At 41.7% G+C, this 15047-nt stretch overlaps 2 protein-coding genes across 3 annotated transcripts in view; both read right to left on the bottom strand.

Annotated features, from left to right (window-relative positions):
* LOC110523945 (long-chain fatty acid transport protein 4) overlaps positions 1-3742 on the bottom strand; it is a 28499-nt gene extending 24757 nt beyond the window's left edge. The window contains exon 1 of the mRNA XM_036977677.1: positions 3364-3742. The gene's annotated coding sequence lies outside the window, so the exon portion shown is untranslated. The remainder of the gene's footprint in view (positions 1-3363) is intronic.
* Positions 3743-6489: 2747 nt separating this feature from the next.
* On the bottom strand, positions 6490-9117 carry swi5 (SWI5 homologous recombination repair protein). Of its 2 annotated transcripts, none has more exons than XM_021603105.2 (5): positions 8826-9117; positions 8063-8111; positions 7871-7974; positions 7506-7600; positions 6490-7174 (listed from the first exon to the last, which is right to left on the bottom strand). In XM_021603105.2, the coding sequence occupies exons 1-5, from the start codon at positions 8927-8929 to the stop codon at positions 7113-7115; spliced, it is 414 nt and encodes a 137-aa protein (XP_021458780.1). In that variant the 5' UTR covers positions 8930-9117; the 3' UTR covers positions 6490-7112. The 2 variants fall into 2 exon arrangements, with proteins under 2 accessions (XP_021458780.1, XP_021458779.1); XM_021603104.2 differs by having other exon boundaries at positions 6490-7177; positions 8826-9113.
* Between the last annotated feature and the right edge of the window lie 5930 nt (positions 9118-15047).

Raw genomic sequence — 15047 nt, 5'->3', positions numbered from 1 at the left:
CAGGCAATATTAACCAGGTGAAATTGTGTCATTTCTCTTACGTTCGTTGTACGCAGAGTCAGGGTATATGTAACAGTTTGGGCTGCCTGGCTCATTGCGAACTAATTTGCCAGACTTTTACATAATTATGACATACATTGAAGGTTGTGCAATGTAACAAGAATATTTAGACTTAGGGATGCCACCCGTTAGATAAAATACCGAACGGTTCCGTATTTCACTGAAATAATAAACGTTTTGTTTTCGAAATGATAGTTTCCGGATTCAATCATATTAATGACCAAAGGCTCGTATTTCTGTGTGTTATTATGTTATAATTAAGTCTGATTTGATAGAGCAGTCTGACTGAGCAGCAGCAGGCCCGTAATCATTCATTCAAACAGCACTTTTGTGTGTTTTGCCTGCAGCTCTTCGCAAGCACAGCGCTGTTTATGACTTCAAGCCTATCAGCCTAATGGCTGGAGTAAGGTATGGAGTAACCAATGTGAAATGGCTAGCTAGTTAGCTGAGTGTGCGCTAATACTGTTTCGAACGTCACTCGCTTTTAGATTTGCAGTAGTTATTCCCCTTGCGCTGCAAGGACCGCGGCTTTTGTGGAGCGATGGGTAACGATGCTTCGAGTGTGGCTGTTGTCTATGTGTTCCTGGTTCGGGGCAAGGAGGGGGACGGAAGCTATACTGTTACACTGGCAATACTATAGTGCCTATAAGAACATCCAATAGTCAAAGCTTTATAAAATACAAAAACTTTGTTTTTTGCATTATTTAAACCAAATTGAACATGTTTCATTATTTATTTGAGGCTAAATTGATTTTATTTATGTTTTATATTAAGTTACGTTGTTTTTTTGTTTTTTTTTTAATCGGCAGATTAATCGGTATCGGCTTTTTTGGTCCTCCAATAATCGCTATCGGCGTTTAAAAATCATAATCGGTCGACCTCTAGTCCACATCACTAAGGACCTATCATGGTCCAAACACACCAACACAGTCGTTAATTGGCCAAGCGTCATTGTAAAAAATCATTTGTTCTTAACTAGTTAAATAAAGGTTACATTTAAAAAAATAATAATAATATTTTTTTTTAAAAGAGGGCACGACCACACCTCTTCACCCTCAGGAGGCTGACACGGGCCCTCAGATGCTCAAAAAGTTCTACAGCTGCACCATTGAGAGCATCTTGGCTGTCTGCATCCCCGCTTAGTATGGCAACTGCTTGGCATCCGGCCGCAAGGTGCTACAGAGGTTGGTACGTACAGCCCAGTACTTCCCTGGGGCAGAACTCCCTGCCAATCAGGACCTCTGTACCAGGCGGTGTCAGAGGAAGGCCCTAAAAAATGTCTAAGACTCCAGCCACCCAAATTATAGACTGTTCTCTCTGCTACAGCATGGCAAGCGATTACCAGAGCACCAAGTCTGTGACTAAAAGGCACCTGAACAGCTTCTACCCCCAAGCCATAAGACTTCTGAACAAATGGCTAACCGGACTATTTACATTGACCCCCTCTATTATTTTATTATCTTAATTGTTTTGCACTGACTCTCTTGCACTCGCTCTTTGCACACTGACTAGACTCTACGCACACACTCACACATACTACACTCCAACACACACACACTACATACAAAAAAAACACACACACGCATATTGACACGACACATATAGACACACTTTCCCACACGCTGCTGCTACTCTGTTTACTATATATCCTGGTTGCCTAGTCACTTTTACCCCTACATACTGTATTACCTCTACCTACCTCGTACCCCTGCACATTGACTCTGTACTGGTACTCCTTGTATGTAGCCTTGTTATTGTTTTCATTGTGTTACTATTTCCTTGTTCTATTAAAATATTTGTCTTACTTTTTAAAAACTCTGCACTGTTGGGAATGGGCTCATAAGTAAAGCACTTCACCTGTTGTATTCGGAGCATGTGACCAATAAAATGTGATTTTGATTTGTTTTTGCAAGGTCCAGTTTGGGAATGTCCTGACCACAAGGGCTCTCCAGGCCAGGCACCAGGCCAGCGCCATATTGACGTAAAAACAAAGCCAAAAGGTGTCTCTGCCTATGACATATTTTGGTATCAAAGAATTATAAAATTGGCTATGGGCCATTAGTGTCATGTCAGTATGCAGTAGGCTATGCAGTAGGCTACAGGTGAGAAATGTTGTTTGTTACAATTGTATCTGTCCACTTACAGAGCAAGCTTGGGCTCACAGATGACATAAAAAATGTATTATTTACTGTTGGACAAACAGATCAGAACCAGCACAGAGCCAGAGGGCAGAGGACACCAGCGGTAACAATAATGTGTTGACGTTGGTCCATCTCAATGCTATCTGATATGGCCAGTGCCTTTTGTTAATGAGATAGAAACCTTTATCTGACGCGACTATCTATGCATCGGTGTCAACAAGAACACATGATTCTTATTTATAATATTTTCTGTTAGGAGGCGGGAGCATGATTATGATAACAAATTATCGCTTGCGTCAAAGTGCTCATCATCAGCGGATATAACACCATCTGGCCAGCATGGCAATAGGCTACATACATTTATAATGTAGCCTAGGCTATGGCCCACAGAAGATGATTAAACATAGCTGCGATTAAATAATATGACTATTTAGGCTATAAATCATCATTCAACATCACAACTTACGCAGGGGCTTGGAAAATGAGAATGTTTGGCAACCTGCGCATCTATAGATGGTCTATAGCTATAGCCTACATCCCGGAAATTTAAACGCGCGTACAGTAGCATCACAGCAGCAGTACTGCGGTAGTAGGGAGAGAGAGAGAGAGAGAGAGGCAGGCTCACTGCTGATGGGAAATTTAAAAAAGACTCGACCAACACCAGCAGCTATTTCCATGTGCGCGACCCGACCAAATATAAATCAGAACCGTTACATCTCTAAAAGGTTTCAATCATGTACATCCGATCGAACGTCCATGGTGTCGATCGACACCTATGATAAGGTGATAGCAACATCAGCAAGGTTGCATGTGTCGCTATAGTGCGCAACGAAATACACACCAGAATGGAAGTGGTGGTGGCTATTCTGTAGCCTCTCAATTTAGTGTGTCAACGCTGGCCGATTTTCGGCCACACGCCCTCTTGGCACGGACAACATGTAATATTAGGGTATTCTACATAACGGAATAGAATCGTCCAACAGATTCGAACCTGGTCCATTCAAACACAGGCTTCCATACACTGGCAAGGTTGTTAAAGGACAGTTGGTGAAGCCTACGCTATTCGGACCTCACTAGGCTACTAAATAATCATGGAGCCGGAAACCAGCCCATTGAGGGAAATATAAATGACAAGTGGTGTGAGTGTTCTTCTTTGACATACCTTGTTTCACGTCCCCCACAATCACAATAATGTGCGTATTACACCGGACGTGGAACCCGTTTTGTAGTCTACAATTCCGCCTTGATCGGCTTAGCAAAGCCTTCCACCGCTCTCTGGCTTTTACTTGTGCGTTGGAACACACACACCCAACACACACACAGCACACACACCAGGGTTTCAGCGAACTGCCCTTCCTCCTGTAGGATTATATCAAATTCGCCTGCCTCCTTGGTTCGACTTTGCCCCCATCTAAATCATCAGCTAATTCATATCGTCAGTATAATTTTTTTTTCAGCTTCATTGTAGCCATGAGCTCTCTCGCTACAGTAATTCAAATGACTATAATTTTCTTAGTTGAGCCCGCCCCCTTCGTATACACTGTTATGTGTAAACGATGAGTGGCATGACCTACGACGAATCACAGCGCCCATAGTTTATAATTGACTCCGATAGAGGTGGAGCTTGCAGCAGAAATTCTGTCAAGGAAATGCGGCCCTGCAGACGAGTGGGTGCACGACCGTTTCCACCCGGTAGTGACATAGGCCTGATGCGGGTCTATGAGACGCGCGTAAAAATCCTCACATCATCAAATCTTAGGGTAGGGTAGATCACCGTATACAGTCATATCGTGGGAGCCGCTCACTGTACCAGACCTGCGCATAACGGTAGTTCTAGTCTGTCCATAATAAACCCAGGCCTCCACCAGAGCGCAGCACTGGTACTGTTCGGATGCTCGGATATGGACCGAGGTAGGTGCAGGGTTCAATAAGGCATTCGTTTCACACCATAACCACATTCTTCTATGGCAATATAGTCAGTGAGGCACTGTGCAGGCAATTGTTTTTAGGCTGCGAAAATTATCACAGGATAATACTTAATCATTTACAGAAAGCCCTTTTTTAATTTAATGAGCGTGCCTTGCGGTTGCTTGCTATTTTGCAAGCTCTTTCTAAAGCAGGAAGTGTGAATAAACACTTGGCCAGTTCGGTAGGCTATAGTCAGAGGAAACCACTGGGCACACCACATCAATTCAACATGGAAATTCGGGTCATTTGTGGTTGAGACGTTGATTAATGGAATTTCAACCTTTTACTCGCAAACTCAAAAAAGCACAATAAAGTTGAAATGGGAATACAATGTAAGATATGTTGTATTTATACAACAACTTAATATGTTATCACTGTGCTTCAACTAATAGCACAACCAAATGACCTGTATTGCAGTTGAGGTTACATTAAAAAAAAAAAATTGTTGTGTAAGTGATCAATGCTGTTCGAGGTTCTGCACAGATATTTATATATGTGAAGATCTCCACTGACCAGAAACCTTTGCATTCTATCTTGAACACACACACTTTCTATGATTACATAAGACTTTTATAGTTACAGTAACCTCAATGTTACCATGGATTGTGTTACTCGTTTTAAGGTTGAATAAAAACTTTGACATTAGTTTGTAAGATAGGCTATTTACAAAAGTCACGTAGAATTGTGTTAGGTGGACAACTCAACCAACATTTAAAGGACATGTATCTAAGGCTCGGATAGTTTAATCTGAGCCACTGGCTTAAAATCCTATTCTTTAACTTTAATTTTTTATTTAGTTGGAGATGTGTTCATTGGCCGTAGTTTATGCCTACTGTTACGGATACAGTTATCCTGTGTGTGCGTTTCTTTTCTCTCCTTCTCCCCTCACAGGTGAAAATCATCACTCCCCAATCAGTCAACAATCAACCCATCAATCAGAAGACACACCTCCTCCTGTTTCCTACCCAATCACAGTTCCTTTCCCTTGGTTTAAAAACCCCATCAGTTGTTTGCTCTAGAGCTCAATCTCTCTGTGTAAAATGCCATGTATGTAGATCTCTGTGTTTCACTCTCTCTTTGTGTCTTAAACCTCTCTTTTGTTTGAGCACCTCCATATCACTTTGTCATCTCCTGTGAGTATGGTGTTTGCTGGTGGGAAAAGGGGAAACCAAGACAAGTCGCCCATGGGCATGCGCTACCCGTAGGTGAACTTTGTTAAATACACTAGTTAGAACTGGGCGGACCACCCACTGTATTTTTGGTTAGTTAGCTGTTGTTAAAGTAGGCTAGTCTAGCTTAGGGGTGTTTTTGTATACTTATTGTTTCTTTCCTTGGGTCCAGCTCAGCCCCTTTTCCTGCTCCCCCCATTACCGTGTGTTTATCAAATAAACCTTGAGTTTGACGGTAGATTTCAGTTGTCCTGGTTATTTCGTTCACACTTTTACTTTGTCACAATTCTAATTTGCATGAGTTATGCGTCATTACCATCCCCCCTAGACTGTCGGGCCAAAAGGGATTCGTAACACCTACCCATTCCATAACCTCACCGCCACCAAGCTGCTCACCCACATGACGCCATACACGCTGTCTGTCATCTGCCCGTACAATTGAAACCAGCATTCATCCATACTGCCAAATCTCCAAATGTATGGCATTGCTGTGTGTGACAAATCTGCACGTTTTAGAGTGGCCTTTTATTGTCCACAGCACAAGGTGCACCTGTGTAACAATCATGCTGTTAATCAGCTTCTTGATATGCCACACCTGCCAGGTGGATGGATTCTCGGGAAAGGAAAGACCAAATGGATAGCTGTAGATGAATCAATTCTCCAGTAGGAGGTGCTGCCTAGCCTTTTGTTTTTTCCGATAGTGGATAGAACATTGAAGATCTGATGTTTCAAAGGCACAAATTGAATATATTTCATACAAGGTTTGTCTGTTGAAAATGGGTTACCATGATAATTCTATGGCGGAAATTTCACCCTCAAAACAAGTTTACATTGACTTTTTGCAAATCCAATGTACTGTCCATGACACGTTGAAAAATTAAGTTGAAACAACTAGCTTGCGTCCACTGGGTATGCTCATTGACTCATGCTAAAGAGGAGAACACACACAAAGCCAACCACACTAATCATTGGATCATCTGGGAAGTGCGGCAGCACTTCTTACAGCCACTTTCAGCTCAAGATAATATTAGTGGTTTCCACAGATTATGACAAGGCACCTTATTTTTTTTAAATCAGTGACAATCATTCTCCTCAGTGATCTTCAACAGAACGTTCTCCTCCAATAAACAAGCCCAACAAAAACCTCTGAAGACACTGGAGGGACAATTCACTTTATCTCTAAACATGCAGTCAAAAACAAAACACACTGCACAAATTGTTATTTTATTGGAACTTGCCAGAACTTAATTTGCAAATATAATACATTTATGAAGTAAAACATTTGTTTTACTAATAATCTTGCCAGCACTACATTTAGAAATAGAGCAGATGTCAGTTTGCCCTTGTACTTCTGAAGCAGAGAGTGCACCATTACTATACTTAATGGAAATAAATGCATTACTCTCTTTGAGTGCAATGTAGGAGAGCAAGTAGATTCCGTTTTGAAGTTAAGATTAATCCGTTCTCTTAGTTCTTTGTCAACACTAAAGACCCATAAAACGGGGGGGGGGGGGGGGGGGGGGGGGTTAGTAGAAGAGAACGATGTGCAACAATTAATTCTAGACTCTGTACTGTTCTGAATTTCCACTTTTGTTGTTGGCCCAGAGGGCAATTGTGTACGGTGTGCTGCCTACACACATGGTTATACCGATATAGATTAGGCCATACCGCGCCAAACACCCACCAAAGAAAAGACTGTTGAAGAACGCAACTTAGCCCCTCCTTCTTGTTCTGGAGGGGGCAGAGCATAGGATGGGCACCCACTCGCTCTCCCTCAGTCATCCAGCTCAAGCCCAAATTGGCCGTACAGGTCTCGTGTGGTCACTCCTCTCAGGGCTGCTGCAACACACACACACGTTTGAAATCATTTCCAACACGATCTGTGCTTGCCTGACAATGTAATTTTCAGAAAAGTAGAATAGAGTTGAAATTATTTGAATAACTAAAGTAAAAGAGTTTGAAATTATATTATGGTCAGTCCGTGAGATGTCCTTCACTATGGCTATTCTACTGAATGGAAGAAAAACATTTTACTACCACCAAAGCTGATTAGATTGTGGCAGAGTAGTTAGTGAATGTGATAATCTGTGTGTGTGTGCGTTTGTATACTGTGTACACCTGTGTGTGTGTGTGTGTGTACGCACGTGTGTGTGTGTGTAGGCCTCACCTATTCTGCCTACTAGTGACTGTCCGATGTCTTTGATGTCGTTGTACTCATGTAGCAAGTCGATGTGCTGCTCCAACTCATCAACTCTGATCCCACTGTAGAAATCCACACGAATTGGTTAGTCTCTCAACAGACATGGTTTCATCTTATACCGCCAATGCGTTGTTTGTGAACTGATAACAGTATAGAAACCGAAGTGTTAATGTTATTGCAAATATTGGACATCACTATCAGATAACACACACAACCTAATCAACAAGTAAAAGATTTTCACTCCATTCAGTAGAATAACCACAGTGAAGGACATCTTAAGGAACGACATTTAAACTGCTCTACTATTCAACTCTATTCCCCATTGTACGCACTCTTTCTCCAACAGTGTAATCTCAGAGTCTAACTCTGCCCGTCTCTTCTTCAGTTCCTCTAGCTCTTCTTCAGGCTTGGCAGGGCCAGTACTGGAGGTCTGGACCTGGGGAAAGACAAGGACTATGATGATGCCAAAACATGTTGTGGTGTGTGTGTGATATGCAAAAGCAATTCCACATCAGAAGGCTTACAGGTGATTTGAAGCTGGAATGGACTTTTGTGTGTCCCGAGTATGGGGTCCTAAAGGGGAGGAAAAAGAAAACAAGTAGAATATTTCCTATTCAATGAAATCACTGATCTATAACCTAGATGGAATAGTATCACATGCCACATCTCAGTGTGTATAAGAGTCTGGCCAGGTTATCAGGGATCTAGGCCTAAAGATAAGGTAGGTAAGATTACGTTCAAGATCCTGTCACAAAGTTATATCAAGTTGTGTTCAAGAGGGAATGGTATGATAAATGTGAAATAAACCTAGATTATTCAACCTAGATGTTGAAATGGTGCCACACTATGGAATTTGCTTTGCCACAAACTTAATTGATTCATGAAAATGCAACTAGTACTCTCTGCCAGGTAGTTTGTACCTTGATGGAAGTGCAGTTAGCTTGTGGAAAAGTCCATTGTGTGGCACCATTCAATATATTGGTTTATTACTCTAGGTGTACTTGATCATAGAATCTTAAAAAAAAAAGTAATCTGCTTGCCTTGTACGTTGTATAGTTTTCAAACGTGTAACATTCAATAACGCTACACTACCGCCACCTAGCGGCAAAGATGAAGCATCACAACCTTTCAGCGAACAACTGAATAGACGCTAACTACGACACCGTGATAGAAAAAGTACCTTGAATGTGGAGCAATTACAATAGTGTCACCCCACGCTATAAAAAGGTAGCTATGACCCTGTCCAGTTAACAAGATTTGGGACTTTGTGGAACACTATTTTCGTACCTTTTATGAGCCCCTTTTGCTGTAGAGAAGTCCTTCCCCTTTGGCGTTGACAACGTTACATCCGGGACATTCCCACATATTTCAGGACTCCGTTCTGTAGCCATAGCACCTCGAAGGATATTAGCCAAGATGAAATGACAAACTATGCGAAAACGACGTCTCAAAACTGGCTTCCGTGGGGTGTGTGTCTTCGCCTTTTCCCTGTAGTTTACCTATGTAGTTGTCGACATCATTCTTTCCCGCGCTAAGAAAACGTACGGCGTTTTCATTGGTCCTCAGCATTAAATGGGTCGATGTGTGATGTTACTATTTGACCGCTAGGCGGCGGCATTAACCAAAACTATTTCACCAGGAGACAAGCCCAACTCCAAGTCAGAAGGTCTCAAGGACAATAAAATAAAAATACCCTTGTTGAATTATGCAAAATTCATATTGATATTGAATTACATTTTTGACATATATATATTTTTAATTTTCGCACTGTATAGGCCTAGCAAGTGTTTTCCCCTCAGCACAAATTCCATGGCACCCATGGTGATACTGTTGAATTATAATGAACTATTTAGCAGTATTATGGCGTGGGGGGTAGAAGCTGTATCATTATTCAATATCTACCCGGACTATCTGCATTGACCCTTTTGCACAAACCAATTTATCCTTTGATCTGAAAATGTGGTCGGAGGACTCGTATGTGACGTAAAGACGGAGCATCAGAGGCCAAATCGAGCTCTGTACCGCATCGTTGTGTGGCTCTCAAATCAAATCAAACCTATTTATATAGCCCTTCTTACGTCAGCTGATATCTCAAAGTGCTGTACAGAAACCCAGACTAAAACCCTAAACAGCAAGCAATGCAGGTGTAGAAGCACGGTGTAGAAGCAATGTGGCAAAATGTGGATGGCAACGTATATCTAGCTCCACATTGACATGATTGGTTTGACGGTAGATGAGAGCGGGATGTCCTGTATCAACACAAACTAACTTCCTTGACAACAGCGTTGCGTTGGTCGACGAAGTGCTAGAATGCCTAGAGTTCTGCGTAGGCCGTATCATCATAAATGCTGCACGGGCAATGCAGACGACGTATTGACCATGCAGCGCCTTTAACTATTTGGACTCATCGCATACACTGCTGCTACTGTTTATGATCTACCCTGTTGCCTAGTCACTTTATCCCTACCTATGTACACAACATATCTACTACCTCAATTGCCTCGTACCCTTGCACATCGACACGATGCTGGTACCCCACTTATACAGCCAAGTTGCCGTTACTCATTGTGTATTTATTCCTCGTGTTTTAACGTTGTTCTATTATCTGGTCTTTTTTTCTCTTTGCAATGTTGGGAAGGGCCGACAAGTAAGCATTTCAATGTTAGTCTACACCAGTTGTTTACGGAGCATGAGACAAATAGCAATTGATTTGATTTTGATCGTAACGTAGAGTCGGTACTCTTGTAGCTATCTCAGGAAAGAGCGGTCACACTTTATTTGGATAGTTCAGATAGTCCATCCGGGAATGTTCTACTGATGGTTATACTAATCAACAAACTATCTGTTGATAAGCCACTGCTTGCTAAGGTTAGGGATATGTTTAGAATGATGGTTAACGGTTAAGGTAAGGGTTAAGTTTAGGGTTAGTAAGTGTTACTAATAGTCTGTATAGCATCTACAGATGGACTATCCAAATAAAGCCTCATGAACAAGCTGTCTTCTTACCTCACGGTTCACTAGGAAAATATCAAAGGAGAAAACGAGATGACATTTTCCATACAAAATAAAGGACCAAAAGAAGCATCCCATTCTGCGAGCCCTCTGGCTTTATTTATCAGTCGTTACAGAAAGAGGAGTGTGCAGAATGAAACATTCAGAGAGGCACATGGCCTCTTTCTCCTTTTAGAAATCAGGGGATCAAAATCATGTGGTAATGGTCCTGTAGTGACCTCTCAGGGTCTGAAACTGTGATAATTATGCAACAGGTATGTGTGTGTCAGAAGGTGTGTGTGTGCGTATGTCAAGTTTGTGTGTGAGCTTGCCATGCTTGCGTGTGCGTGCAGTACATATGTGTGTCTGTGTGTGTGTGTGTGTATGTGTGTGTTCTCACTGGCTACTCTCTCTCTGGTGCTGTGGAATATTCTAGCAGTACTGTACACTGAGTGTCCAAACCATTAAGAAGTCCATGACATAGACTGACCAGGTGAAAGCTCTGATCCCTTATTGATGCCACTTTATTATTTACATTTTTTCTTATTTTTATTTAACTAGGCAAGTCAGTTAAGAACAAATTCTTATTTACAATGATGGCCAACACCGTCCAAGCCCGGATGATGCTGGGCCAATTGTGCACCGCTCTGTGGGACTCCCAATCACGGCCGGTTGTGATACAGCCTGGATAAATCCACTTCAATCAGTGTAGATGAAGGGGAGGCGACAGGTTAAAGAAGGAAGTTTAAGCCTTGAAACAATTGAGACATGAATTGTGTATGTGTGCCAATCAGAGGGTGAATGGGCAAGATTTAAGAGCCTTTGAGCAGTAGGTGCCAGGCGCACCGGTTTGTGTCAAGAACTGCAACGCTGCTGGGTTTTTCAAGCTCAACAGTTTCCTGTGTGTATTAAGAATGGTCCACCACCCAAAGACATCCAGCCAGCTTGTCTCAACTGTGGGAAGCATTGGAGTTCACATAGGCCAGCATCCCTGTGGAACACTTTTGAGACCTTGCCAGAGAAATTGAGTCTGTTCTGAGGGCAAAACTGGTAGGTGCTACTCAGCGTTAGAAAGGTGTTCCTAATGTTTCGTATACTCAGTGCCTTCAGAAAGTATTCACACCCCTTGAAATGTTTCACATTTGGTTGTGTTACAAAGTAAGATATAATGAATTTCATTCCACATTTTTGTCAACGACGTACACCAAATGTACTCTGTAATATCAATGTGCAAAATTCTTTGTAAAAAAACCCCCACATTTGTCAAAAAAAACCGTGAAGAAAAACACTAATATATCTTGATTATATGACTATTCAACCCCCTGAGTCAATACATGTTAGAACCACCTTTGTCAGTGATTACAGCTGTCAGTCTTTCTGAGTAAGTCTCTAAGAGCTTTCCACACCTGAATTGTGCAGTATTTCAAGGCAATTTAACTCAAAACTGTAACTCGGCCACTCAGGAACATTCACTGTCTTCTTGGTAAGCAACTCCAGTGTAAATTTGCCTTGTGTTTCTGGTTATTGTCCTACTGAAAGGTCAATTAATCTCCCAGTGTCTGGTGGAAAGCAGACGGAACCAGGTTTTCCTCTAGGTTTTTCCCTGTGCTTAGCTCTATTCCGTAATTTTTTTTACCTGAAAAACTGCCCAGTCCTTAACTATACAAGCATACCCCTAACATAATACAGCGACCACTATACTTAAATATACAGAGAGTGGTAAGGTGTTGTATTGGATTTGCCCCAAACATAACACTTTGTATTCAGGACAAAAAGTGAATTGCTTTGCCACATTTTTTGCATTATTACTTTAGTGCCTTATTGCAAACAGGATGCATGTTTTCGTTTTCTCCTATCACAGCCATTAAACTCTGTAACGGTTTTAAAGTCACCATTGGCCTCATGGTGAAATCCCTGAGCTGTTTCCTCCCTCCCTAGCAACTGAGTTAGGAAGGACGCCTGTATCTTTGTTGTGACTGGATGTATTGATACACCATCCAAAGTGTAATTAATAACTTTACACGCTCAAAGGAATATTTATTGTCTTCTTTTTTTTTTTTACCCCTCTACCAATAGGTGCTCTTCTTTGCGAGGCATTGGAAAACCTCCCTGGTCTTTGTGGTTGAATCTGTGTTTGAAATTCACTGCTCGCCTGAGTGACGTTATTTTGTAGATATTTGTAAGTGTGGGGAACAGGGAAGAGGTAGTCATTCAAAAATCATGTTAAACACTATTATTGCACACAGAGTGAGCCCATGCAACTTATTATGTGACTTGTTAAGCGGACGTTTACTCCTGAACTTATTTAGGCTTGCAAAAACAAAGGGGTTGAATACTTATTTACTCAAAACATTTATGCTTTTCATGATAATTCAGCTGTAAAAATGTTGAAAAACATCATTCCACTTTGATATTATCGGGTATTGTGGGTATTCCAGTGAGGAAAAATCTATTTAATCCTTTTTAAATTCAGGCTATAACACAACAAAGTATGGGAAAAGGTCAAGGGGTATGAATACTTCCTGAAAGGCCAGTGTGTCTATGTACAGTGTGCCGATGACTCAACACTAGACACGTCAGCTACTGCAGCGAGTGAAATCACTGCAACACTTAACAAAGAGCTGCAGTTAGTTTCAGAATGGGTGACAAGGAATAAGTTAGTCCTAAATATTTGAAAAACTAAAAACATTGTATTTGGGACAAAATCATTCATTAAACCGTAAGCCTCAACTAAATCGTGCAATAATTAATGTGGAAATTGAGCAAGTTTAGGTGACTAAACTGCTTGGAGTAACTATGGATTGTAAAACTGTCACAGTCAACACATGTTGATACAACAGTAGCTAAGATGGGGAGAAGTCTGTCCATAACAAAGTGCTTCTCTGCCTTCTTAACAACGTTATCAACAAGCAGGTCCTACAGGCCCTAGTTTTGTTGCACCTGGACTGCTGTTCAGCCGTGTGGTCAGGTGCCACAAAGAGGAACCTCGGAAAATTACAATTGGCCCTTAAATGTACACAGAGAGCTAACATCAATGATTTGCATGTACATCTCTTATGGCTCAAAGTGGAGGAGAGATTGACTTCTTCACTACTTGTTTTTGTAAGAAGTGTTGACATGCTGAATGCACAGAGCTGTCTGTTTAAACTACTAGCACACAGCTCAGACACCCATACATACCCCACAAGACATGCCACCAGAGGTCCCTTCACAATCCCCAAGTCAAGAATAGACCAAAGGTAGGCACACAGCACTACATAGAGCCATGATTTCATGGAACTCTATTCCACATCAGGTGTCTGATGCAAGCAGTAGAATCAGATTTTAAAAACCAGATCAAAATATATACCTTATGGAACAGCGGGTACTGTGAAGAGATACACACACAGACAGGAACAGACACGCATATGCACACACATGCTAGCACATGCACTGTACATACACGTACATTGTAATATTATTGTATGGTGGTATTATACATTTGGTACTGTAGATACAGTGGGGCAAAAAAGTATTTAGTCAGACACCAATTGTGCAAGTTCTCCCACTTAAAAAGATGAGGCCTGTAATTTATCATAGGTACACTTCAACTATGACAGACAAAATGAGAAAAAAAATCCATAAAATCACATTGTTTATTTGCAAATGATGGTGGAAAATAAGTATTTGGTCACCTACAAACAAGCAAGATTTCTGTCTCTCACAGACCTGTAAGAGGCTCCTCTGTCCTCCACTCATTACCTGTATTAATGGCACCTGTTTGAACTTGTTAGAAGTATAAAAGACACCTGTCCACAACCTCAAACAGTCACACTCCAAACTCCACTATGGCCAAGACCAAAGAGCTGTCAAAGGACACCAGAAACAAAATTGTAGACCTGCACCAGGCTGGGAAGACTGAATCTGCAATAGGTAAGCAGCTTGGTTTGAAGAAATCAACTGTGGGAGCAATTATTAGGAAATGGAAGACATACAAGACCACTGATAATCTCCCTCGATCTGGGGCTCCACACAAGATCTCACCCCGTGGGGTCAAAATGATCACAAGAACGGTGAGCAAAAATCCCAGAACCACACGGGGGGACCTAGTGAATGACCTGCAGAGAGCTGGGACCAAAGTAACAAAGCCTACCATCAGTAACACACTACGCCGCCAGGGACTCAAATCCTGCAGTGTCAGGCGTGTCCCCCTGCTTAAGCCAGTACATGTCCAGGCCCGTCTGAAGTTTGCTAGAGAGCATTTGGATGATCCAGAAGAAGATTGGGAGAATGTCATATGGTCAGATGAAACCAAAATATAACTTTTTGGTAAAAACTCAACTCGTCGTGTTTGGAGGACAAAGAATGCTGAGTTGCATCCAAAGAACACCATACCTACTGTGAAGCATGGGGGTGGAAACATCATGCTTTGGGGCTGTTTTTCTGCAAAGGGACCAGGACGACTGATCCGTGTAAAGGAAAGAATGAATGGGGCCATGTATCGTGAGATTTTGAGTGAAAACCTCCTTCCATCAGCAA

Source organism: Oncorhynchus mykiss, chromosome 5 (genome assembly GCF_013265735.2).
Source record: "Oncorhynchus mykiss isolate Arlee chromosome 5, USDA_OmykA_1.1, whole genome shotgun sequence".
In the NCBI taxonomy this organism is placed as follows: Eukaryota; Metazoa; Chordata; class Actinopteri; order Salmoniformes; family Salmonidae; genus Oncorhynchus; species Oncorhynchus mykiss.
The sequence above is the reverse complement of the archived record's forward strand: the minus strand, read 5'-3'. Positions and strand labels throughout refer to the sequence as shown.